Source organism: Galleria mellonella, unplaced genomic scaffold (assembly GCF_026898425.1).
Source record: "Galleria mellonella isolate WM207_F2 unplaced genomic scaffold, CSIRO_AGI_GalMel_v1 utg1914, whole genome shotgun sequence".
Classification (NCBI taxonomy): domain Eukaryota; kingdom Metazoa; phylum Arthropoda; class Insecta; order Lepidoptera; family Pyralidae; genus Galleria; species Galleria mellonella.
This window is the reverse complement of record NW_026442030.1, coordinates 618,623-646,604: the sequence shown is the minus strand read 5'-3', so window position 1 is coordinate 646,604 and position 27,982 is coordinate 618,623. Positions and strand designations below refer to the sequence as shown.

The window sequence follows — 27,982 nt, the reverse complement described above, 5'->3', positions numbered from 1 at the left end:
TTGTCTATAATTAAAATAAAACAAAATGTAGTTTAATGTATTTTAATAATCTTACATCTGGTTTTTGTTATCACTCTAAGTCATTTAAAAGTATTCGCAACATTATCCTTAAATGCTATAAGTTTGGCAACATTTGTCTGAAAGAAAGTGCATACAAAGCAATATTAATTGATATAAGATCAAATTTGTTTAAAGAATTAACAAAGAATAAAATGTATGTGCCGTCTATAACAACGTAATACTCATTTCTACTTCAAAATTAATCTAATTCAAATTTTACCATTATTTATGAAATATTTTTATATGCATAAAAATATGCATATGCAGGCATTTATTACTATCATAAATTAAGAATAGTATCCATAATTACTATCTATATTATGATAAATGATACATAGCGTTACTAAAGTATCGCTAGCTAATAACGCTGACCTCTAGGTGAAAGAGTTTTTTTGTGAAATGCATTAATATACAGTTTCCACTAAGAATTTTATAAGGACGTAGTAAATAATTATGTTATACGTTGAAAATAGATCCATCGAAAGTATACAGAGACAGGTATCTACTAAAGGTAAAGAGTGAAGAAATATAGTATGCAAAAAAATGTGTCTTATTACCTTGTAATCATTTTTAGTATATTGAATATTCGTTAGTACCGCCATAACTGGTCTGCCATGTGCGCATTGAAAAGGTGTTTTGCATTCAGATAGAGATTGTAAGAATGAAGAGCAATCATCCTTTGAAAGTTTATCACCAAATTTTACTGCGTATCTGCATGCCTGTGTGAATAGAAAATGTAATAAGTATTTAAATAGGTGGAACATTTAACTCACAACGCGAATGAGTGAGGCTGAGTTGCAAGACGGCTTGTGAGTAAACACAAACACAACTGCTTCACGGTTGAAACACGATTGGGATAGAGGTACCCAAGCAAACAATTTTTGTACAAAGTCTTCTTATGGTAAACAAACTCTGTTGAAGCAAACTTAAACATGATGCGAATGCAGAAAGAGATAGAAGATATTTTTTATTTAATTAATAAACCCCCAAATGTAACACTGCAATATTAAAACCTTGTGAAACAGAAAAATTCTCAAAAAGTTCACGCTGAAACACATGTACTCGAAATTAATCTTACATCTGCAGAGGGTTTTTAATGGGTGAAAATGGAATCGTTTCCCTATCGCGCTATCAGCATACACTGACGGGACACCAGTGAATAATCATAGGTGAGAATGAAACAGGTCAGTTGAACACTCGTGACAAATTAATAATAATAGAACACGATGCTTTCTAGGGAAATCGCGTGGATGTTTTTTTTTTATACAACTTAGAATGGCAAACAAGCTGACGGCCCACCTGATTTAAAGTGGTAACCGTCGCCTATAGACATGAGCAGTACCATGGACATAACAGAGTATACTGTTCGGTGGGCCGTCAGCTTGTTTGCCATTCTCAGTTGTATAAAAAAAAAATACATTTCCAAAAAACAATTCGGAACATTTCGGATTTACGAAATAAGTATAACTTATAACATTTTATATCATGATGCTAATTTTTGTTATAATTCTCTATATATTCTTACAATAAGATATTTGTATTTACCTCACTGAAAACTAAGTCCATAATAGATTTTGGATACATAGAAATGCAGCCCTTTTGTGATTTTATCGTATTAATTTCTTCAAGAATAAGATTCTTTACAGCAGCAATCACTTTTTCCACCTGGAAATTTAAAAATGAAAAATATGCATATTATAGATATATATATATATATATAATTTATTTGCCTTACTTACAGCACACAAATTACAACATATATATACATAAGAAGCGAGATAACATGAATGATTAAAAAAAATACATAAAGCTAAATACAATTTTTCGTTTGTGCGTGTGCCATAACAATACAAAATGGTCACAACTCAGTTTATTGCTTCGCTCTCAAAAGAGATAAAGTGAACAGATTTGATCACAAATTTCTTAATACAATGATTTAAAAATTTGTTCGAGAAAAAAGAATCTACTTCAATCTTGATAATATTGGTACGGGAGAAATACGGATGTAAATATATTCAGTTAAAAAAATAATTCAAAGTTCGTACATGAGATCTTCAGTTTTGAATCTGATCTGATTTTAATTTTTATGTACCATACAATGTAGATATGAATTATTAGTCATTTGTGGGGAAAAACGTCAAATATTCTAATTTATGAAATCGAAAAAAAAAAATTTTAATTTGATAATTCAGATGACATTCATTATTGTTGTTATATTATAAATGTAAATTTATAATTACACATACCGATCTAGAATTTTTACCAAGAATAGCCTCTGGTATTGCGTTTATAGAGATTTCATATTTGTTGAAAATCGTGTAAGCCAATCCAAAAGAAGTAAATTTATCTTTGTAATTGTGTACATAAAGCAGCTCATCCTCAGATAATTTGACTAAAATATCATCCAACTTAACACTTTTCCATTCAAAACCATTAAAATAATCTGAAGTAAAAACAAATGCTCTAATGAAATATATAAAATATACATTGTGTTGTACAATATACACTATACATTGTTACATAAATAAATCTCTACAGAACTATAATATTAATGAAATAAACTAAAATAATAGCGCGTTTGTTTTAGGGTGACATGGTTCTATGTTGTACTCTACCTGACAAGTTTGTCTCCAATCTAATCCGTTCATGTACAGCATGTTGGTCAAACAAGACTAAGTAATCAGTTGATTTATCACTTGCTTTCATAATAGCTGCAATAAATTTACAATCTACTTGACCCAAAACCTGGAATAAACAAATAAAAAACCTAAATACATTGTATAACACTAATAACATTGCCTTTACTTGAAATATATACAAGGAAATAAAACCGTGAAAATACGGTTTTCTACTTTTCACTCTATATTATTCTTACATTTTTTTTGTTACTTACCTTAGCACTTTTTAATGCTAATGCATCAAAAGTTATGGAGGAGTTTTCTTTGTGAAGTTTTGTATTGACTCTTTCAATATCTGCAGTATTTATATCAGAGATATTCAGTAGTATTGGTTTGAATACTTCACAATTGATATACACGTCATTGATAAAGTTGTGGTATACATTCTGAAAATATTTTATAACAAAAACCACAAGTTTTTAGAGTTCTGTTCATTTTATAAACATTAAATTAAAAAAACGAAACTTGCTCTTACTTCTTCAAAATAATCCTTTTCAAGATTGTAGCTGCATGCATTATTTGTGTAACAGTTTTGAAAAATTGGTGATAATCCTTTAAGAGAGAAAAAATAATAATTATAATGCCAAAATTACTACCGTAGTAGTGAATTTTTACATACCTTTAGGTACAAAGTTATATCTGGTTTGTATGTTGAAATTATTAACATCTTTATCTAAAGCATCACCAATATTTTTATGGTGTAGATTATTAAATTCTTGATTGATGTATCCATATTTTGATTGATCTTCGTTTAAAGTATTAATCCTGATTTGATTTTCTGTTTCTTTATAATCACTTTCGGGAAATGATCGAAAGTGGTGTGAAATTTCACCCACAATGAGATCATTTATTTCATGTGCATGACTTATAGTATTGTTTTTTGATTGGCCGTTACTAAGTGTATTGTGTAGTTTATTATATTCTGAATTTAATTCATATTCTTTTTCTACAACATCGTCACTATTATTACTTATAATTGCTTCGCAAACATTGACAGGTTCAATATTCTTAATAGATGTGATAGATTCAATGTTGGTAGAAATAATCACATTAGTTTTGTAAATATCACTATTTGATGACTTGTTATTGTAAAATTTATTGAAATCAGTTTTATAATTTTTATTTTTTTTATCGTTACAGTTATATGTATCGTTTGAGAGATCACAATTTTCAATAAGTACTTTTTGAGTTTCAGTAACACTACATTTTGATAATATGGTGTAAGTATGGCCTATATTGGCATTAACTGTATTACTAATATAATTCTCTTTATCAGAGAATAAATCTATTGATTTGTTTTTTCTTAAATCACTAACAAATGATGATGTTCTCTTAGTTCTAGATTCGTGGTTAAAATCGTCACATAATAGACTACTGTTATATTTTGAAAATTCAATTCCATACGATAACTTTTGCAAGTCATTTCTATTGTTGTTTTTTTTCCATGTTGCAATTTGTTCCTTTACATTATTAAACTTCCCTTTTATTTTGCGTTGCTTTTTATAGTTCTTCTTTTTAGAAATGGAAGAATATGTTTCTTTGTAATTGAGGAACTTTTCCCTTGAATTTATTGTAATAAATGGGCATTTGGATCTTTTCTTTTCTGAAGTGTGTATAGATCGTGGCATGCTATGTTTATTGTAATTGTGGCTCTTATATGTAAATTTAGACAGAAATATACCATTATGCGTACAATTTGAAGATTTAATACTTGCTTTCAGTTTAAAATTCCAAGGTTGATCTGCCAATCTAGGAGTATGGGGACTATTATATTTGGGTATGTTAGATATATTACAAATTTGAGTATTTAAAACAGTCTTTAAAAGATTGTGTGAAGATATATGGTTCTGATTGTTTTTGCTCTCTTGGTTTAAAATATGGTTAATATGAGACAGTTGAGTACATTTTAAAGGATGTGGTAAATAGTCATGGATAATGGTTTCATCAATTTTCTTCCATGCTGAAACATTTATTTGATCTGTTACATCATTAGACAGTTCGTTTCTACTCTTTGTCATTTTACTTATACTTACACAACTTGGAGAATGTTGCATAGAAATATCTACCATGTCACATGTCTCAATACTATTTAACTTTTTATTCAAAGGTATATTTTTAAAACACTTCTTATTTATATATTTTTCTTCAGATTTAATTGAATTTATAGTTGGTAAAAAAATATCTGAATCGAGTTCTTTATTTGCGGGTATTTTGTCATTCATCTTAGAGTTGAAATCCATTTTATTTGATACTTTATTTAATCCTATTTTTGATTTAAGTCTTTTCCTTCTTTTTGATTTCTTTTTAGGTACATTAAGATCCTTTTCAATTTTATTTCCAGCATGCATATTACTGTCATGACTTTCATTTGAATACTCTAGATTTTCTGATATCTTGTGTGGTATTATCGCAGGAACTGTTTTAGGAGGTATAACTTTTGATAAGCTTATGTTTGGTAGTTTCCTTTTCATTTTCCGTTTTATTAATTTACCTGATAACATAGATTATAAATTTTCAAATTTATAATTGGAATAGTAAGATACATCATGGAACAAATTTTATATTTATTGTTGTCTACTCAAAGACCTAGCATAACATACGATGAACTGACTGAATGGAAATATAATTACAAAAACAAGACGAGAAAATAGTTATATTTGAAAATAATAATGTGCAGATAATGTAAATGTGTACATGTGACATTTCTGAATTTACATCGAATTGAAGTTGCTAAAATTCACATATTTGTTATAATTTTTATTTCAATTCATGGTAGTTTAGCACTTTATTTGAATGAAATTAGATATTTTTTTCCATTTAATCTTCTACAAAATATTTCTGGCTGTTTTATAATATTGAATTTAAACAGACAAATGTTAGAGTGTAATTATGTGAAAAATGTGTAATTTTGTGGTTTTTAAAAATGTAAAAATTGTTAGAACTCGTTTTGTTCATGCTTTTATTGGTTCAAGATTTGTGTAGGTGAATATCCTATTTGTCTATCTCACTCTAACATATATACTATTATATGTTTTCTCGTTTACATTACCATTCTATTTACTTTATAATTATAATCTAAATATCTATTAATCTCATAGAAATCTATCTAAAAGTTTATATTTATATAAATTACAAACACAATTTTTTGTAATGTGGAAAAATATGTCATGGATTAAAATTTAAGATTTAAAATAGTTTCATTATACATAGAGAGAGTAATATCTAGAAAACTGAACATTCTATACTAATATTGTCTATATTATATTATTCAGGAATAATAAAAGAATGAGAAATAACAAATATTTAGCCAAAAAGTTGAATAATAAATCTGACTAGTTGTACTTAATAAAAATTGTTTCAAAATAAAAGATTACAACAATTCAGTTTCTCATCTTACACTTGCAATATTACATTTTTTTTTCAAATAGTAACTAATATATGTTATGTTTAATAATATAAAATGGAACAAATGTTTGAACAGACAATAGAATAGAATAATAGTGTACACATTGACATTGCATAGCAGTTAAAATTATTGGAAGTAGAAAAAATATATTTAAAATAAAAAAAAAAAAATACAAATAGAACAGTGACTTTATTGCTACTGTGCAGTAGTGCTTTCACTCAATTGTGTAGCGGTATATAAAATAGTTTCTGCTGAGATGATTATTATGTCGTAACTGAAACCACAAAAAGTGTTTGGTGGCCTTGAAAATGTTACCTTTCACACCATTGTTCATCTGGGAGACTCCAATTTTAGGATTATTTTTCAAAAGTCTTTCTACAATTTTTCTAACTTGTTCTCTTGTGTCATCAACTTTATTTTTTTCAATTTTCTTAAGTGGTTTTAGTTGTTTTACAAAATTATTATCACCCGTGTAAAATTTTATTAACTTTTCCAATAATTTAGTAATTTCATCCCAACTTTTGAATTCTAATATTGTGTGTTTTGGTGTATTACTAATGTGATAGTCATAATATGGGCATGACAATAATATAACATAAAATGGTATTTTGTTTTTTAATAAATATAGATCTTCATTTTCTGTTTTCTATAATGAAAACAAAATTTATAACTGGATTTATCAACTTTAACAATGAAGAGCAAATAGTGAAGTGTGGGTATGTTATACATAAATTACTATAGTGGTAATAGCTTTTTTGCAGAACTGCCAGATTCTACCAACTTGTTTTATGTTAACAGTACATTATATCAAACTGTTATCAGTATGAGTGTTAGTTTATTAAATTTTAAGATATCTTTATTGAGAGTTATTTTAAGTTTAATAAATATAATTTTACACAAACCTTTGTTTTAACATTTTTTGAAGTCTTCCAAGATTTTTTCAAATTGTCATTTATTATTTTATGTAATGTACTATTAGAAAGGAACTTCCCATTCAAATAAATCCAATGAGTATGTCCATCTTCATATTTTTTTCCAATAAAAGCTGTTACTTTGTACTGATTTTTCTCAACTCTAAACTGTTGTATATCTTGAGGATCAATATTGAATAATAACTGTATGGATTGACACATATCTCTGTTCTTATGAGCTTGGAAAATTATTTCATTTTTTGCATCATCTCTCAAACTCAATGACACATTACAATGTATCAATGAAAATTGTTGCATAAATGTTTTTATTTCATTCAGTTCATTCAAAGTGTGAACTGACTTACTTTGAATGTGGAGATTGTAAAGAAATCCTTTCACTTCAACCTGTAATTTTTTATAGTATTACTTAATTTAATAAAAAAAAAGTCTTATATAAATAGAAAATATAACTATTAATATACAATACATGGGAAACAAGCTGACAGTCCAACTGATGGGAATCAGTAATCATTGCCTGTAGACATAAACAGCAATAACTCCTATAGACATGGTTCATCTCATGTGTTTGTGATTCCTGAGGATTATGATGTCATAGTTACATTTTTATATTTGTTTTACAATTTTTTATATTAGTGATAAATTAGCTTTAAAAGTTCAAAAAGGCCTTCTAAATTCGGTTGTATTTTTTTATGTTTGTTACCTCTGTCAGATGTAAATGGAATTGGAGAATTCTATTTTTATGTGAAAGCATATATTTACAGATTGGTCCGATAAATATTTATCATAATCAGTATCATTTTTAAAGCCAACTGACTTCCTTTGTGTCAACAAAAAGGAAGTCAGTTATTTTTATGTGGAACAGTTGATTATTTTAGAAATCAGATTATTGTAATTCAATGAGTTTCATTGAACAGATTTAAATGATATTTGGTACATAGATTGATTATAACTTAGTTAATTATATAAGATATTCAGCTTATATTGTTAAGTATCTGATTATATTACCTTGTAATATCATAAGTAAAAATATCTCATTATTAAAATTATTTCAAAGGTAAAAGAAATTTACAGACAACTCAAATCAAAACATATTATAGAATCACAGTGTACAGAATAAAACACTAGTTAAAAACTTACTGTAGTTCCTCTTGATGGTCTTACAGATGTTTTAGTTAACTCTTTTGTTTTACCTTTGTGAAATATTTTCAACCATGTATTCTGATTATTTTCACATCTAGAGGTTATCTTAACATTTCGAGAAATATTGACAATATTAGCTAAAGATAGACCTTGATAACCATAAGTATTGGCAGCTGCTTTTAATGTACTTAAGTCGACACATTTGCTTGTAGTGTATCTTTGTCCAAGTAAGTTAAAATCACTTTCCATAATTCCTTGTCCATTGTCAATGACCTGTAATTTATTTTCCTCGATGTGGACTCTTATGGCAATTGAAGTAGAACCAGCATCCAAAGAATTGTAAACCTGGAATAATACAATTGCATTAAAAATACAAAACTAAGAATCTTTATTTCTGTAAAGTATAGGAATAAGTACCAATTCTTCAATAGCTCTTTTATATGTGCTAATGTATGTGGAAGAAGATAATAAGCACTGGACAGATTCTGGAAGCTCTTTTACAGCCATGACTACAATTATTTAATACTTTAGTAATCACATTCAGAACAATCTTTACTCTTTTGTTTCAGTATGTCTTAATAGTCCTACTAAAACAAAAGAGAATTAATATATAAATTATTTTTTAGTTTTCGATGAATATTTTAAAAATAGAATACTTAGTAGAATTTTACCTCATTCTATAGTATTTAGGTAACAATTCTGAGAGTTCAAGTATTATCTATAGCGGCTGTATGGAATTGAGCAGAATACATAGTATGTAATAAATTTTATTTCGCAGTAATTTCTAATACAGAGGTTGGTCATAATAAAATAATAATTTTACGTCACCATATTAAAATCTGAGATTAAAATTTAGAAATGAGTTTTTAAATACTTTTGAATTTTAAAATTCGATGTAATTGACAATTTGATATGACAATTTGTTTTTATTTTGACGTTTAGTTTTGTGTTGTCATTAATAAACTTTCCTTATATAAAAAAAAAACACTACAAAATAATTTAATAAAAAAAATATATAGTGCTTATTTGCAACATCTTGCTTATTATTTTATACTGACAAAATATTTAATGTCTAATTTTATCCCACTTTCCAAAAAACACAATATTCGATAAATATATCATATAAAATTAAGTACATATATTTAAATATATAAATATACACAATTTTATCTAATGTTATCACGAGAGAAACAATTACTTATTAAAATCTCACCTGATTTGTGGAAAAGTTAATTAAATTAACAAATTAAAAATGTCAGTACCTATTTACTGAAAAATGGCGCATTATTCAAAGACATAGAAGTGTAAACAAAAAAAGAATGACACCTAGGTTACCATATTTCTAAAAAAATTTTTCACTAGATTAAGCTATTACCATGAGTTTTTATTTTTTAATGGGTAAAAATATAATAATAATTTTGACCCTATATTTCTATAAAAAAAAGCAGGTTTTTCATGACACTCAAACAAAATTATTTTTTTAATAGATGATAATGGACATAGATTATGCTGGCAAGTTATTACCATGAGTTTTTATTTTTTTAATATATATTGCTATATATATATATATATATATATATATATATATATATATATATATAGATAAATACATAGTTTCCTTCAAAATATTTCAATAGTAAACCTATCATAAATACAAATAATCAAATCAATTTTTTTTTAATATAAAATAGTCAACGAGAATTAAATTTGGTTTCAACGCCTATTTGATTAATATTCGTCTAATGAACGTCAAGTTCAGAAAATGAAAATGAATATATGAAATTGTTCATATAACTTCGAAAATGTTTGGAAAAAAATGTTGATCGAGTATAATTATTGGAGGGGCAATATAGGCTAGTAGACAGTCCCACCGTATACCCCAGATTTATCTAGGGTATGGGGTGTAGGTATTCAGCTAGTAGGTAGTAAGGTATTCAGCTATGCAAAAAGATGGATTATGTCTGATAACACATATTATTATGTGACTTATTTAAGGGCCCAGCCTATACTTGGATAATCAGTGGTCGTCATATTAATAACCTTATTAATATTCTACTTCTAGTAAGTATTATAACATGCTCCTGAATAGTTTTGGATGGTTGAATTTGAATATTTGATACAAAGGTGTATTAAATCCTGAAACATGATTATTCAACATCAACAAATCAATTATATTTATTTGTGTTTAACACAGGATTTTCTATATTAATTGTCGTTAGTAAAACATTTTATAGTAAAAACCACTGAAAATAAATATTTAAATATTAATTGATAAATAAAAAATATTTTAATATCATATAATCAGTAAGAATATGTACCTTATATTAACTAGGCAAGTTACATATACCTAGGTAACTTCACCATAATTAGACTATCATCACTGTTAGCGTAGAAAGGTAATTACTTTAATACTGATGTTTATTTTGTTACCTTTTCATATTTTTTTACGTTGATATAATTGACTATAAATTATGTTGATAAATAAATACGAATAAGCAATTATATGTATAATTGCATTAATTAATAATTACCTATCCATATATGATTGATTTAAAGATAAAAAAATTGTACACTGTTGTAAAATTGCCTGAATATTTAATTGTGATTTTCTCTAAAGTGGTATAGTCGTGAATAAGAATCGATAGCCATAACCCTGAACCACCACGTGTTACAATACTATCACGAGGTGGAGTACGGCAGCGAGTAGTCACTATATGAGCCCCAGTATGTTTGATCGTGTTGATTACAATAATTATTGTCGAAAAGCTTGTAAAATATTGTGTTGATCTGACAATAGTGGACCCCAAATTGCTTTCTATTTAGAATAAATAATAAGTGGGATATATGCAGGTGTAATTAATAGTAAAAAGCTATAAAATACATATTATTTAATAGGGATAAACTTTATAACGTTTTTGTAATTTGCTAAAAAGATTTTTAAAATAAAATATTATAATTATGTGATAGCTATTATTTGGACTTAAAAGTAATAGTGTTACATTAGTATAATTATAACACGATTATGAGTGCTTGTATGGAGGCGGAAATAAAATTATTTTGGGAATACGTAAAACGGTAAGTATTTCTGCAAGTTGTCTCCTGTGACTACTTCAATTTAACTTACATCACTTTGTATGAATATGTGTAAAGTGTACCAAATTGACTTTGCTGTGAGCGTTTGTCCATTAATCATGTTGAGTGATGTTTTGTTGCTAAGGTATTTTCATTTGTCTTTTTATGGCAATGAAAAAGTTTTACTACAACTGATAAAGTTTGTGCGTTGATGCTTTCTTAGAATTTTAATCATGGCACATATCTACTTGTAAGGGTATTTAGTGAAACGAGTGACTAATAGTAAAGGTATTGTTTTAGCAAAAACAATACTCGTATTTTTGAGACATTTCTAAAAGGTGAAGGTTTTAAATTCGCTTAAATATTTTGATATCATGCCACATCCCTATTAATAACAAAAGAATTATCAAAATCGGTTCTATATTGGTGAAGTAATCACGTGACAATTTTAATACAAAAATACAGACTAATTGAGAAACTTTTTAGAAACCGCTTTAAATATAAGTTAACAATCAAGTAGAGTTAAGTAGCCGATAAAGGATATGTGTTATAAATTATTTCTAAAGCTTGGCTTCGTTATCGGAAACATAAACATGGTAAATTTATTATTGTTGTCTAGATATATAATGTACAATTAGTGCCTTTTATTAACATTTTTTTTGGTCGTGTGGTCCCGGCGTGGAATAGGCCACCCCTTTTTTCCGTGGGTGTCGTGACTAAGGGAAGGCGAGGAATGTGCAGCAGCGTCCCTTTTAAAACATCTCTAAAGCTTGACTGCGGTTGCCAATCCGCCTGACAAGCATGTCAACTACCGGCAACACCCTCCAAGGGGGAGGATTAGATTCAGCAGTGGACAGTTGAAGGCTGATATGATATGATTATTATCATTTTAACACAGTATACTCTGTATCAGCCACACGGCATAGTATGGCCAATTCTATGTCGGGACCACACGGCATAAAATGGGCCACCCCTTCCTTTCTGAGTAAAGGAACTTAATGGGTGAGAGAGGGGCAGCAGCTTAAACAAATATCACTAAAAGTTTAACTGTGGTTGTCACTCCGTCTGCCAAGTGAAGCTACTACTATTACAACTTCAAAAATCCCCTTATGGGGAGGGGGTTCTATGTTCAGCAGTAGACAGTTAATGATTGATATGATGATCATACTCTGTTATGGCCATAGTACTGTATATTTCTATAGGCGATGGTTACTACTTTCCAATAGGTGGGCCGTCAGCGTGTTGACCGTTTTAAGTTACATAAAAAAAATTCCACCGTTAATTTTCTATTTCTGAATCTACCCCCGCTTTAAGAAACGGTTCTGGTTAGTAACTCTTTGCAACATATTAAGGTCTACTATTCATGTTACCCTTTAGGGGGACTTGTCCTACATCGTATGCATTTATCGCTACGAGGTAAATATTCGTAAATTTTTATTTTCACATCGATTGTTGGTTTTTCAAACTGTATGCTTTTCCATTATGGTTTATATTTATCTTTCATTAGCACAATTATATGTGAACATTTCAGTAATAGTATTTTAAATTTTGATGTTCGTCATAAATACCCATATATCCTATGTAAACTATACCAAAGAACAATGATATTAGGTATGAGTTTTCAAGTTGTAAAATATTTACCGTGACATGAGTGATAGATGTTAACAAGCTGGATATAGCGTGATCAATACATGTGTTTATTTAGTTAGGTTGTTACAGTAGTCCTTCAATACGGGGTAACAAAATCGACTTATAAGTATGTTTCTTTTCTTACGTTAGGTACTTTTAAAAAAGGCATAATTTTTACGTATAACATTATCCTCTTTTTGTCGATATATATGTTAATATAATATAGTAATTATGTATTTTCTTGTTCATCATTATGCAAGTAAAAATTAAAGTGAGAACACTGATTTTTGTTATGTTTAACTATTCATAAAAACGGATGCTATGGTTTCATGTTCCCTCTTTGTTAATAAATATTAAAAAATAAAAACTTTTCGATTAGTTGACACAGCAAAAACAACAAAGACAATGGCAAAAACTTTATATTTTACTCATATATTAAAAGAAAAACTTTTGCAAAATCCTATGAGAATAGAAAATAATGAGGTCAGGGACGGGCAATGCTATTATTTTTCTATGGAATTATCATCTATTCTTTGCCGTGCCCACCTTAGAATTAGTTTATGCTTACCCCGGAATGCAAGCGAAGTATCACAAAGACGTGTCTGAAAATATATATACGACTTTTAACAGGCCTCGAATTTAAAACCTCGCTCTAAGCTCTCTCTTAGCATTGCTTATTCATAGATCAAATTGGTGGTCCTATTTCCCACTTCTTTTAAAGTTTTATTGAAATTGATTGCCCTCATTGGCGTAATATTAAGCTAGCCGTTAGTATATATTTATAGCATAGACAATGTCTATAATACTATACTAGCTTATTAAATTTTGCTTCGTAGGTATACTTATAGATATGGGCTGAGTGATCTCTGCTTGAGTGAGTACATAGAAATGAATGATAAATTCTGAACTTAGAATTCGATATTAACAGTAAATTTTTTATCTTTAAATATTTTTTTAATTACTTGTTCTTGATATTATATAGATCATACTATAGTATGAAGATGTGAATTCTAAATATAAATTTTACGTAAAAAAAAACAATAAGTTTATTGTTAATATTATTCATATAATATATTATCATAATATTAGTCAATATATGTAGAATAAATAGGAGACGTGCTGAAAAAGGGCCAAATTAAACGTATCCGTACCCGGCGAGCGTGTATGAAAAGATAGATGAATGTGGAAGAAGCGAAAGAGGTTTGTTTGAATCGAAGCATTTGGCGTTCCATTGTTTTTGCCTACCCTAATGGGAGACAGGTGTGATAGATATGTGTGTATGTGTTAGTCAATATTGTATATACAGCTAGTTTAAATGATAATTAATGTTAATAAAATTAATATAAAATATTCTATGTATGTTTTTAGTAATACAATTAGGTATAAAGGTGTTTAACAAAATTGGTGTGTTTATTTATGTCTTTTTCACTGTCCGCGAAAGTGTTAATAGACAAAGGTTCGTACCTTCTACTACTAGGTTTACATAATTGTGTTGATTTCTTTGAATCTTTTTACAGTGACCTTTTACAGCTAATCGATAATAGTGACTGGTCACCGCAATGAAATATTAATATGATATAGTGTCAATGTATTTAAGTAGCATATTAATAAGTATGTATATATAACTGATAGTTTAAATAAGGTAAATTCAAATTCCTTTGATGAAAAAATAGCATTAACTTCAGCGAAATCATTGTTTAGTCAGTGCTCGTAAATATCTCCAACGCGACAACTCTTGAAATATCAATAAAAAAAATTAAAACATTTAGACAGGTACGTTTTTAGAACGAGCAATTTTTTTAGTACATTCCATGCGGTTGACGAATCTTTATCGGTTGGAATTATTTTGTCCATTATTGCAACGAAATGTTGAAAGATAACTAGAAACAAGGGATGCGTGATGTACTCATAAAAATGTTGACAATATATAAAGCCAGGACCATCAGCAAACGACATTAGTTCCTTTTGGGAATCAGCTGAGGATAGTAAACTAGAACTTTCAAGGTAAGAATTAATTTTGGTAACGTAGTGTATAAATTTTATACAAAGCCTTTCTTTATTCTCCAATTGAATGTTAACTTAATTTATGTACTTATTATTTTTAACATCGATAAATGTAATAATAATATTTGACGTTATAGGCACCAATTTACAACAAAATTTTGTTTATTTTTTTTTAGATGTTTAAAGTATCATCAGTACTTTTGATTATAGCTATTTCGGCCGAATATTTAATCAAAGTTTCAATGGCCGAAATGTCTTCGTCCTATGCTATGCTAGAGAAACATTCTAATTTCAAACCAGATTTGAAAACGGAACCAGTATTTAAAAAAGAAGCCAGGGCTGAGCCTGAAAAACATCCAGTTTATAAAGGAGATGAATACAGAAATGAAGGTCGAGCTAGAATAGAACCTGTGAAAGCAACAGGACCCGTTATAAAACATGAAAAGATGTTAGCTGACCAACCAATTGAAGTTAGTACCGAAGTGAACAGAATCGTAAGTATAGTCAGCACTTTATATAGATGAAATTAGAAAATATGTAACTTATCTCAACCTAATTGTAAATTCAGTTATAATTTCACTTATTGTTTTATTCATCTTTTATGAATCAGATTTAAATGTACCTTAATTTTTAGGATAATCTAGCCATTCCTGGGTATGCATATGTTGCAAATCCAGTTGAAGTAGCTTATCCTGATATTCCATATGCCCCTGGATATACATATGACACTGCGTACTCTGGATCGCATGGGTAAATTAAAAATTTTATTTTGTATATGGGTAAATGTATGTGTCTTTTACTTTTTTTCTAGCGAGAGAGACTGTCTTTTACTTGGGTACCTGTGTCCCATATGTGTTTCTGCCGTGAAACAGTTGTATTGTATGGCTGTGTTTCTGTTTGAAGAGCATGATATGACAGTGAATAGACAGGATACAGTGGCATAACACCTTAAACTTTAGGAATGGCAATGAATGAGAGGTATCATGGGCGACACAGTATTCTCTGTTATGTCCATGGTACTGTTCATGTCTATAGCCGATAGTTACCACTTTCAGCTAGTTTTCAAAAGAAATACTAATAATAAAACGATTGTTACAAAAAAAAAAATATTGTATAATTCGAACTAAAATGGAATTCTACCAAATTACTTATTTATGGACTTTTATTTTTTTGGGTGTCCTTATTTTATCAGGAATTCTGTATTTTTACAGACATGACATGTATGTAAACAGCCCAAGTAATTATTTAATTGAGCCTGACACGACTGCATTTGGGTTACTGTGGAGCCAAGTTCCTGATTCTAGGGTTCGTATTTTGTTTTTAAATTTAAAAAAATTAATAATTAAAATAGTATTTATATCTATTTATATAATATATACTATTATAAGTACTTAGATGTGTGTAATGTATGCATGTGATTGTTTGTATATGTTTTATATAACATGAGTGTTTTTTTATTATATAGGTACACTTCTTGCGCCAAAAGCTACCGTTTTTTGTTTTTTCTACCCAAAGGTTGTCTAAAATATCACAAGTGTAATATTTATATGTTTTTGTATTATTCTTTAAGAGGTGCAATACAGAATGAATAAATAAGTAAATATTTCTTAATTATAATGTTAATGTTTCTTTTTTGTAGACAATCGTCAGTTACGTCGGTAGAACTTTGGCATGGATATTTGGTAGTATGTTCGCGGTGTTCCTTGGATCACTCCTCACTGTTGGCATTTGTTCTTACACTAATCTCTGTGCTATTACCTTTAATGGAGTTGGGCCTATTCATGAAGAGATGAGAGCACTTATTTCCCCAGAGAGATTGGAAAAGATTAGTAATGCTGCTGATTTTGTCAAGACCGCTATTGATAAATATCAAAAGATCCAGACGGTTGCTGATGTAGCCGGCAATAGAAGACGTCGCTCTGTTTATTATTAATTTTCTTACATTTTCATATTTTATATTTAGATATTATTGTTTTATAGTATTATATTGATATTGCATTTTTATTGTATAATTTTTGTTTTATAGTATGTACGTATAGAATTATTTAATTTTGTATCGAGTTGTCTAAATTGAATAAATAAAATTGATATATACATATATTTTTTTTATTAATTTATATTAAAGTTCGGCAATGCGCACGTAATGCCCCTGATTTTGCAAACATTCATAGACTACGTTGGCTCCAACATAGAATAAGCCACTCCTATTCCTGTGAGTATCGTAAGAGGCGACTAATAGAAACTTAATGATAGAGGGATGGACAGTAGCGTTCCTCTTAAAATATTACTAAAAGCCTAACTGCGGTTGCCAACCCGCCTGGTAGAGGGGAAAAGGATTGTTAGTAATGGGAGTAATGGAAGGATTGTTAGAATCAGGGCGACCTCCATGCGATTCGCCCTGGAAACCATTGAGATTAATTATTATCAAATAAGTCGCGATGGGCCAATGAACCTAACTTCATTTTCACCTATCATCCCTCACTGGTGCTCCACTAATGTATACCGATAGCGCGGGCGGAGTTACCATTGCATTATCATTCATTAAAAAAAATCCGCCTGGCAAGCGTGGCGACTATTTGCAAAACTCCCCTTATGGGTATATGTTCAGAAATGAACAGTTAACGGCTGATATGATGATGATGATGACAGGCTGCTTATCATCAAATGGACCGTATGCTTTGTATACCAATTGATATAAAACATAATAAAATCAATTAAATTCTTTATTATGTATTTTACACATTTTTAACATACTTAAATACAAGGTACGTAAAATAATAAAGTAAAATTGTATGTAATTTCAATTTATTTTTAGTAAACAATAGGAATAAATAAAACTTAACTTAAGGACTAACACAATTATTAGTGTTGCATTGCATGATATTTGTCATAAGCTTTCCTCAAATAGGACTCCACGTGGTCTAAATATGGTATATTAAGAGATCTAATTCTGTTTACGAATCGCTTTTCGATTTTTAGTGTACAATATGGAGTAAAGCCACAGAAACCTATTATTAAAGCCATTCCAAGGACTACCAAGCCACCATTGACTAAAAGGAATTTGCCGACACTGAGTGCTTTAGATGCGACAGTAGTTATAGCAGTCTGAAATAAAAATTAAGATTTTTTTAACAATTTATAAATATGTATAGTATAATTAAGTTTGGATTGTTAATAATAATACTTACAATAGAATTGGTAATATAATCAAAGATGGACGATTTGGCTGTACTGTCATATTCGACAACTGGGTATTCGTCTTTGGGAATGACATGATATCTGCAATAAAAAAACATATCGTTAAATTGCTTCGTATATTACTGTTTAATAATTTGATTATTTAATAAAAATTATAATAAACTTAAAACAATCAAATACATTGATCCTGATTATAGCAAGAAATAAAATCAATAAACAATTGTAAAAAGTTTCTAATCATACGACCAAATTTATGAAAAGTGGTAATCGTTGCTTATAGCTGATAGATAAATAATAGCATAAATAAAATATACAGTATAATTTAAACTTACTTATATGCATTTGATGGGACTTCCTCAGTAGCTTTAAGAGGCTTTAAACTTCCTCTGTGCTCTGGGTATGAATAAAGATATGTTGGATGTGAAGGAACATCTGCGGAAATTTCAACTAAACAAACCGCAGCAACGATGAGAACTAAACGAGCCATCTGTAATAATAATAAAATAAAAATTACTATAAGAATAAAATGTTAAGGTGTTTTATAACTTATTTTTATAAATATACGTACGACTGTAATCCCTGATGAGATAAACATTAGTAATTGTCGATTATTACCGTTATAGGAAATGTAACTATAGAAATGTTCACATTTTGTCAATTAACACATTTAAATTATCACAGTCTTTAATGACGATCGCCTTATTGTCAAATTTATTACAAAATTATGAAAAAGAATAAATGTTTTTCCTTACCTTACTTATTATTCTATCTGAAGACCTGGAAGAACTGTATATGGTGCACAGTAAATTGTAAATGATGAAGTTCCTACAAAAGTACTGCTTAATATAACGTTACTTACATATTTTGTTAATCGAATAATCATTATTAGATTCTAATTGCGTTGCATAAATTACATCATTATAGGTAGTTAATTAGGTATTAATATAGGTATATTACAAAAACCTAAATGGTTGCGTACAACGCGGTTTCAGAGATGTTTTCTCCCACGAACACTCAGGTAATGGAATGAGCTTCCTGCCGAGGTTTTTCTAAGAGCCTACAGCATGGGGTTCTTCAAAAGGGGGCTAAAGAGGTTTCTTTAGGGTCGGCAATGCGCTCGTAATACCCTTGGCATTGCAGGCGTTCATAGACTACGGTAACCACTTACCATAAGGTGGGCCGTATGCTTGATTGCCACCTAAATGGAATATTTTTTTTATTATTACTATGAAGATAAAGTACAAAAAAAAACACACACAATTATAAGTAATATTTTTGTAAATATTAATGATAACTTTGAGCTCTGATTATATTTAGATAATAAATTGCTAAAAAGCTTACATGTTGGCTGCTCACACTTAAACGATATATCTTCTTTGAAAAATACACTTTATATCCTGAGGAGATAAAAAACATCGCTCCAAAGATCATTTTAAAATTCCTATCACGGATAGGAATTAACAGCGAACTTTTAAAAAAGGGCGAATACAAAAGATCATGGAAAGGTCGCAGTGTCACAGGTTTTTCTGTATTTCAATAATAATAATATTGTATTGTAGGCGAAATTAATTTATATGAATCTTCGACAAAAATTATATTTAATTTATCTATAGATTAAATAGTAGATGTACTCGTAAAAACCTGTATGTTAATTGCATACTGATTAATGTATGCGATTTACATTTTAAACCATTCAATATTTCAGCATTGAAAATGACCTATTAAAATATGAAGCATCCCTCGATTATTCAACGAAATCAATGATTTTATATTAATGTAATAAAATTAAGTAATGACTCTATTACCAACAGTATTTATTGACTGTCAAATAGAGTTTTGGCGCATTTAAAAAAAATCGTTACTAGTTGAAGGAGAAATAACTTTTGATTCCGTTGACAAGGTTAGTAGAATTTTAATATATTTTTAATCTAATCTATTCTATTATTGAGTACTAGTAATGTCAGTGGAATTGGGATAATTCTTATATTTGAATTATAAGTAACTTATTTCCACGCCTAATGCCATATTTATGCTTAATAGGTGCTAAAATATAAAAAAATTCAAATTATATATAATATTATAATATATGTAATATTACTATTGGATTATATTATTAACAGAAAAGTTTATTTCTATTATATTGTTTTTATTATTTATGAACGTAATAATGATTGTTACAGATGTTCAAAACCGGATTAATTGTGATGTTAATACTGGGCACAGTTTTAGCGTCCAGGGATATCGATGATTTAGAAAATGTAATCGATTATAGAGACAGTCCATATCGTGTAAGTTTTATATTTGTTTGAGATTTGTGATTAGATTATTAAAATCATACGTATTTATTTTATATAATATAGTAATAATATAAAGCATTATTGTTGTTGTTTTTTTAATACAACTTAGAATGGCATACAATTGAAAGTGAATTTTTGACAACAGAATCAATATTTGATTTTATCGTTTCTCATAATACCACCACCATCTTTGTCGTGTAAGCTTACTTTTTCACACAAAAGACCTTGGAACATCTATAACTTTTTATTTAGCACCTACTTTTAAATTTATTAACAAATTTATGTATATTCATTTTTACAGGCAATATCATTACCATATCCTTATAGAGATTCGAACGAAGAAAGATTTGCGGTAAAACCTTATTATGAGAAAAACTATGGTGAAATATTAGTTCCCAAGGTGCCAAAAGTAGTTACAATGGGGTTTTCTAAATCAGGCTTGATAATGTCTATTGTAACTGTAAGTATAAGATGAGAATTTACAAAGCTTAAATATTAATTATAATTTATTCCCTTTTTTACTATAATATTTTTTATTAATTGATGATTACTTTGAGAAATATTTTTATAAATAATGCGATTCCTGTATTGGTCTTATTTTAATTTTGTCATGATTAAAGTGTGAATTAAGTTTCAATTTTTATTTACAGTTTGCTATTACCTTGGTTAAAAAGGTATTTTCGTTCGTGTTCACAAAAGGACCGGCTTTAATAGTGGGTGGTCTTGCTATTTTAGGAATATGCAAGTTTACCCCACTCTGCACTAAGTTATGTAGTTTCAAGTCTTTAGTGGAAGTACAGAGAGAAATCAGATCCCTTGCTACACCAGAAAGACTGGCTGCGGCTACAGAGTTTGTCCAGACGGCAATAAGAAAATACACATCGTTACAAGATTCTGAGGATTAATAATATTTTTGCTTTAATTTTATTTAGATGAATAAGAATTATTTAATTCATTGTTTAATTAATTATTTTTTTTAATAAAATATTGATTAACATATTTTGATGTTTAATTAAAAATCCTAACATTAAAGACTATATCTATTTTGATATACTTATTTGTTTTGCAACTAAATTAAACTGTTTTAAAATAAATTTGAATTTATTATATGTAAAAAGAACATAAAATATATATTGTCTTATATAGTCTTGGTCTTTTGAATTTATTACTAGTTAAATACTTTTCGTGAAATTATATATATGTCGTAAATTATATATGATATCTACATATTAAACCTACTTCTAATACACTGCAAGTAGTAGTTCCTAGGGGAAAGGGACTGTTAGTAATGGGTTCTAATAGTCTAAATCGTTTGCAATGTATCAGGTCGACCTTTACGCGGTTCCCTTTTAGTACGTAAGTACGTTATACTTAGCCTATGGGGCTAACTTACCTACACTTATCTTCACTTATCGTTTCTCACTGGTGAGGCATCAGTGGATTCCAATAGCGCAGATAGAGTCCCCATTCCATATACCTATAAAAACTAGTAATTTCTTCGGACATTACCAGATTAAACCAAAAAAAAATCCTATCTTATTATTGATTTATGACATTTTAAGAGCCTTAATATAAATTTATATTTCGAGAATCAATGGACTCTTATGGCGGAAAATTGTTTTGCAAATGTTCAAATTATGTACTGTTTATGTAAATGTTACATAAACAGTGCAAAACAAAAAGGTTATTTATGTTGTAATAAGCACAGATTATTAGTGTTTAAATAAAGATAAGTTTTTAATTCAAGTTGTGATTTTAACGTAAATTATCCTAGTTTATACGTACAAAAAAAAAAAAAAACTGAAATAGAACACGTGGCACTTTCATTGAGGACAGTAAAAATAACGCAAATTTGTTGTAATGATTCAATGAAAAAAATCTAATTATCATACCATTAGAAGCTAGTATTTGAGCTTTAACATAACGTGAATTTTTTATATTGAAAGACAAACGTAAAACACGTTTGATAAAAAAATGTTTGTTGGAATAAACACTATAGGAATATAAAGAGATACACCTGTAACTGTACTAATGGAAATAGGATAAGTTGCCGCTCACATGTAGTATGAATAATTTATTATTTGTTTATGTGGCTGTTAAAAATCGAAAATTATCAAGCCTGCTGAAATATTAACATATGTATTTGATATTACGAATATTACTATAATTATAGAAGAAAATAATCACTACGATTAAATTATTTCAATAAGATTATAGAAAATATAATTAAAGATTATGTTTTACAAAAAAAAAAAATCTTCAGTTGTGACAAAATCAGTTATTTTGATTTTACAAGTAAATTATTGAACCAATTTTTATAAAATTACTATGAAACCAATGTGTAAGATAAAAAAGATTTTTTTTAAATCTGTTTAGAATTGACGGAGTTATGAAGTAATAAACATAAAAAAACCGAATTGAGAATCTCCTTCTTTTTGAAGTCGGTTGAGGAGAAATCTGGAACATTTATCACATTAATAAATAAAAGGAAAATAAAAAAAAAATAAACATAATTAAAGTATTTTATGAAAAATGTTATTTTTATTTTGATTTCACTGAGTGACTTTTAGTGGAATGTACCTGATTATATAGAATTTTTTTTTTTTTAAATACGTTTACTACCACCACATATATAATAGTTATTGTGTAATTATAATTGTAATATATGTACTGATTATACGTATCGTTTGGTCGGTGTACCTCACGAAATAGCCATTAAAAACCACCCCTATTTTTTCAATATTTTATTTGCGACTTTGTAGATCTTTGTAGTATTATAAAAAAATATTCCTTTATTATTCAACTAAAATGGCAAACAAGCAGACGGCCAACCTTATGGAAAGTGGTATCTGTCGCCTATAGACCTAAACAATACCATGATATAATAGAATATACTTTATTTATATTTTATGCCATATCTTACCCTTCAAATCGAAACATAGCCATGCAAACACAACTGCTTCACGGTAGAAATACGAATGGTACAGAGATATTCAAGCAAATGATTATTGTACAAAATCTTTCTCTGATGATGTAATATAAAGCTAATTAGGAGCTTACATGTCGCTTAAGTTTCATTCAAATATCTGTCATAATTTCGTAGAAAAATAATTTTGCAATCCCCATATTCTAAAAACGAATGAAGTTAGGGGTTTGATAATTGGCCAAAAATTATTTTCAAAAACTAGCAATATATTAAAGACATTACTGTCAAGAATAATATCAATGCAGATTTCATATGGAAACCCGACGAGATCCTTTTATGAAAATTGGTTGTTAGGGCCGAACGTGCTAGGATTTAACAATGATAGAAACAACACAAAAAAGTACAAAAAAGTTCAAAGACCGTCTTTGGTGTTTTTATAAATAACCTAAATATATATTTTTATATCTATACCTATTAATATTATAAATAGAAAAGATTTAATTGTTTGTTTATAATCGATAAACTCAGAAACAACTCAATCTAATTTTTATTTTAAAAATTCTTTCACCTGTAGAAAGCTACATTATCAGTCAATAACATGTATTAATTTAAAAAATTATATTTACTCGTGCTAAGCCTGACTGGATCGGCAAATTATAATAGTAAGGATAAGAATGTAAATCTATTGATAATACAATATTATTGGGCTACTGAGCTGGTATGACAGCAGCAGATAAGGTTATATGTAACAGCGACATCTTATTGTGTGAGGCCTTGTAGAACTTCTTAATAAGTAAGTAGTTAACTAAATGATGGACATCAGAATCATATCTTTTTTTAATTTATAAAAGAAAGAAGAAAATTTATAAAAGAAGTTGTTTTTAAAAGTATTTATAAGATTACTTATTTAAATTTTACTAATATACTCGTAATAAAATTGTAACTAAAAGTTATCTGTACACTAAAGATATTTAATAAAAAAATGACAATGGGGGTTTAATAAAATCAATACATGCCAAAACAAAAATTTTTTGAATTTTTATCTGTCTGTCTATATGTTTGTTTCGGCATCACGCAAAAACTACCACATCAATTTGGATACAGTTTTCAAATTCGTATTCCTGAAGATCTAACTTTGAATCTAGTGTATGTTTTATTGTGATACAATATTTAGTGTGACACAAATTTGATTTCGTAATCATAAGAAAAATCTTGGTTTCGGTCATCTAGATTGCATATTATAGGGCTTTATGAAACGTCAAGCTCCGTCTACGGGATTTCGTTTTACGATTTCGTTATGAACATATTTCATTTGTATACATCAAATTGGGGTTCGCAATTTCGGAATAACGGTACAAATAATATAAAATCATGGTCAAATTACGTATCTATATACACGTATAAATATCCTTTAGGTATAAATAATTTATGACTATTTAATTCAGCGGCCGAATAATATTAGGGCATTTTTGTAATTGTTTCAGTATTTAATTATGTAATCTGTCTTCACATTATATAATTTATATAATAAGGAATGAATCATATCAAAAATACTCATTACATTAAGCACACAGGCAAATTCGGATGTTACCTATAGCTAATCTGACACTTATTAGATATTAATATAAATGAAGCGTATTAATAAATTTAAGTGTTTTGTAATCACTTGCAGTTATTGCAAAGTAGTTTTTAAAAACGAATGATTCATAATTTATAATTACTTCTGAATGTCCCTTACATAAATTAAGTTTAATTGATTCTATTCTCTATTACTGAAGCTTAGCTAATTACTGTATTATAGCATAAATACAGTGCCAATTTTTGGCATTTCTATCATTCACTGACATAGGTGTCTTCTGTGAAGTGGTAGCAAGCAAGTAGAGAAATAAAAATTCAAATTATATAACAAAGGTAAGAATGTTTTTAAAAAATTTGGATTTATTATTTATAACACAAGTTATATATAAGTTTAGTACCTACTACTAAAGTTATAAGTATGTAACTTATATGTTATTTGTATATAATATGACTTTTAAGTACACAAAAGATCTAAGATTAGTATTTTTTTTTGTTTTAAAGAATTCCATTAACAAATAATATTTTTTTAATCTATTTTCTCTTATTCTAATAACCTTTTAATATTTATTTGTAGATGCTGCATGTACTCATATTTCTTGGCATTACTTGCTGCATAATCGCTGCTAATCCAGTAGCCATCTCTAATCGTCAAACATCACTGAAAGATGTAAGTAACATATGTATTTTTTTATTTTAATTACTGTTGTTCATACTTCAGTCAGCAATATTATATTAAGAAATATGACTGGAAAGTAAAAATACGAGCTTAACTCTGCACGAGTTTTCTTCCTGTAAACCCAAAGTAGAAAGAAGAATCAATGATATTAATATTTAACTTGGTAGATTATATAATATTACATTTCTTTACAGAATTTTGCACAAAAATTAGAGTATATGGATGTAAAAGCTTCAGAAAATGATTTGGCGAGAATATTACCTGATAAAGCAATGCTGTTTCTGAAAGTAGTGAAAGTTATTAAAGGTCTTGTTGGACATAAAGTGGTAAGTGTGCATTGTTTAGGGACATATATACATTAATAGTTAAGTATAACAAACTTAAAAAAAAAAACTAAAATTAATGAGTATTAATGTATAAAATTTTGATAAAATAGTACATGACTGCCATTTTCTTTTTGCTATTTTCTTATGCAATTGGCAAACGAGCTGAAAGAGTACACAATTGAAAGTGGTAACTGCCGTCCATTGCCTGGTTTTTCCTTAAACAAGGCTCAAATGTGTTACAAGAAATCAGTCCAAAAATATCTGATTAAGGGAACACAACCCAGAATATCCATTCAATTTAGAGACGTTTATTTTTTTTAATAGACCTAGCCGAGAGTTGAACCTGATATCTTATGAAAGAACTCTTACTCAAGACAAATATTATATTTTATTACATTGCACTGTATTATGTATACAGTTAAAAATATGTTGATGTCAAAAATCGACTACTATAAATAAAATGTGTTTATTGTTTTTTCATGGATTCCAACAAAATATTACTTAGTTTGATGTTTATATGATTGGGTTGTCCATTTAAAACTTAAGTGTTTTAACCATTTTTTTTTATTTCACAGTCCGTAGTATCGCTTGCCGTTGGTGCTATAAAATGGATAATCTCAAATGCAGTGGTCATCGCGATAGGTGCAATTATCACCATAGGATTTTGTAAGTTCACTGGCAAATGTTCGCTGTCTTATGAGGAATATATACCGGTTGCGCAACTCCATACTTTTGTTACCCCTGAAAATTTAAAAATCGCTGAGAGGTTCCTTGTTACTGCTATGGAAAAGTACAATAAGAAAAACTAAGGTAGAGCGTTAAGAAATTTGTAAAATTGTCAATAGGATTAATGTTGTAGAATTATGTATTTAATAAATTATTTTATATCAAATTTATTGTTTTAATTAAAATATTTAATTGTCTTTGATGTTTCGGTTAAAGTTAGCAAAATTAAATAAATCTATCAAAATAATTTATTAATGTATAAAGTGTTGAACAAATGTTCAGTTTTCGAAAAATAAATAAGTTGGCTCGTATTAAATAAAAAGTAACATAACACGGGTTTCTATTTAGCAATTAGTGTTCTGTGAGTGATTATCAGATAACCGTTATCATAATGATGATCTGATTCATATTATGATAAATCTTCAAAAATTTGTAGTACGCTTGACAAATTTAAATAAAATCGGTCAAGTGAGAGTTGAACATATTTTTTGTCTAACCTTGCTATACAGCAGAATATTATTGTCAATACTTATTATTTGAAAATGGAATATAAAATGCCACACATAAGCCTAAGAGGTTTAAGTGATACTAAAAATCCAGAAATTTTTTGTACGTATCACTCACTCTTCTAGGGTTTTGTACATAAAATAGTCTGTAAAAAAGTTATTGCTTTCTTTAGATAAAAAAAAAAATCGAATTATACGTATATAGTATACTATTTTAATATGTCGTACATCCATTGTTGCTTCTACAATAAAGCGAAACAACAAGAGAAATAAAATTAATAATTCATTACAAGACAAACGTCCTGTCAAAAGATCGCAGTTAGTATAATATATAAAAATCAATTGGTACATGAGCAATTTAAGTAAAGATTATAATGCAAAGCTATTTAAGTTTCCTGTAAGGATATCACATTACATAGCATAGTTGATTGCATAGCTGTGTTTCGGTTTGAAGGGTGGAATATGGCAGTGAATTTACAGGGTACAGAGGGTATAACATCTCAGTCTTCAGGAATAGCAACGCATGGGAAGTATCATGGGCGAAACAGTATACTCTGTTATGTCCATGGTACTGCTCATGTCTATAGGTGACGGTTATCATTTTCCATCAGGTGAGCCGTCAGCTTGTTTGCCGTTCTAAGTTACATAAAAAAAGACTCTATGATATCTATAGTACTATTTCATATTTATAGGCAGTGGTTTTTCTATCAGGGTAGCCGTCAGCTTGTTTGCCATCCAAGTTATATATTTACTTACAAAAAAATTTTTATATCCATTTTCCATAAAAAGAATTTTGGATAGTACTTGTCATTTTTTTATAGAGTAAAT

The 27,982-nt window shown here is 28.4% G+C and overlaps 4 protein-coding genes across 6 annotated transcripts; 2 read left to right on the top strand and 2 right to left on the bottom strand.

Annotated features, from left to right (window-relative positions):
• Positions 1-28: 28 nt before the first annotated feature.
• LOC128200507 (protein PF3D7_1417600-like) lies at positions 29-7,182 on the bottom strand. 3 transcript variants are annotated; one of them, XM_052894130.1, is made up of 9 exons: positions 7,047-7,182; positions 3,358-5,229; positions 3,214-3,290; positions 2,954-3,124; positions 2,676-2,805; positions 2,307-2,503; positions 1,606-1,725; positions 618-779; positions 29-137 (listed from the first exon to the last, which is right to left on the bottom strand). In XM_052894130.1, the coding sequence occupies exons 2-9, from the start codon at positions 5,207-5,209 to the stop codon at positions 81-83; spliced, it is 2,766 nt and encodes a 921-aa protein (XP_052750090.1). In that variant the 5' UTR covers positions 5,210-5,229; positions 7,047-7,182; the 3' UTR covers positions 29-80. The 3 variants fall into 3 exon arrangements, 2 of the variants coding, with proteins under 2 accessions (XP_052750090.1, XP_052750089.1); XM_052894129.1 differs by lacking the exon at positions 7,047-7,182 and having other exon boundaries at positions 3,358-5,249; XR_008252742.1 differs by lacking the exons at positions 29-137; positions 2,307-2,503; positions 7,047-7,182 and having other exon boundaries at positions 641-779; positions 3,358-5,249.
• On the bottom strand, positions 6,359-8,723 carry LOC128200513 (DNA mismatch repair protein Mlh3-like). The gene is made up of 4 exons (XM_052894139.1): positions 8,634-8,723; positions 8,214-8,561; positions 7,047-7,460; positions 6,359-6,574 (listed from the first exon to the last, which is right to left on the bottom strand). The coding sequence occupies exons 1-4, from the start codon at positions 8,721-8,723 to the stop codon at positions 6,359-6,361; spliced, it is 1,068 nt and encodes a 355-aa protein (XP_052750099.1).
• A 2,058-nt stretch (positions 8,724-10,781) lies between these two features.
• LOC116412739 (uncharacterized) lies at positions 10,782-26,731 on the top strand. Its single transcript, XM_031907636.2, has 4 exons — positions 10,782-11,291; positions 25,495-25,587; positions 25,791-25,922; positions 26,498-26,731. Exons 2-4 carry the CDS (start codon positions 25,495-25,497, stop codon positions 26,729-26,731), a joined length of 459 nt encoding a protein of 152 aa, XP_031763496.2. The 5' UTR covers positions 10,782-11,291.
• On the top strand, positions 15,098-16,995 carry LOC128200508 (uncharacterized). The gene is made up of 4 exons (XM_052894131.1): positions 15,098-15,415; positions 15,556-15,671; positions 16,133-16,226; positions 16,561-16,995. Exons 1-4 carry the CDS (start codon positions 15,098-15,100, stop codon positions 16,852-16,854), a joined length of 822 nt encoding a protein of 273 aa, XP_052750091.1. The 3' UTR covers positions 16,855-16,995.
• Positions 26,732-27,982: the final 1,251 nt, after the last annotated feature.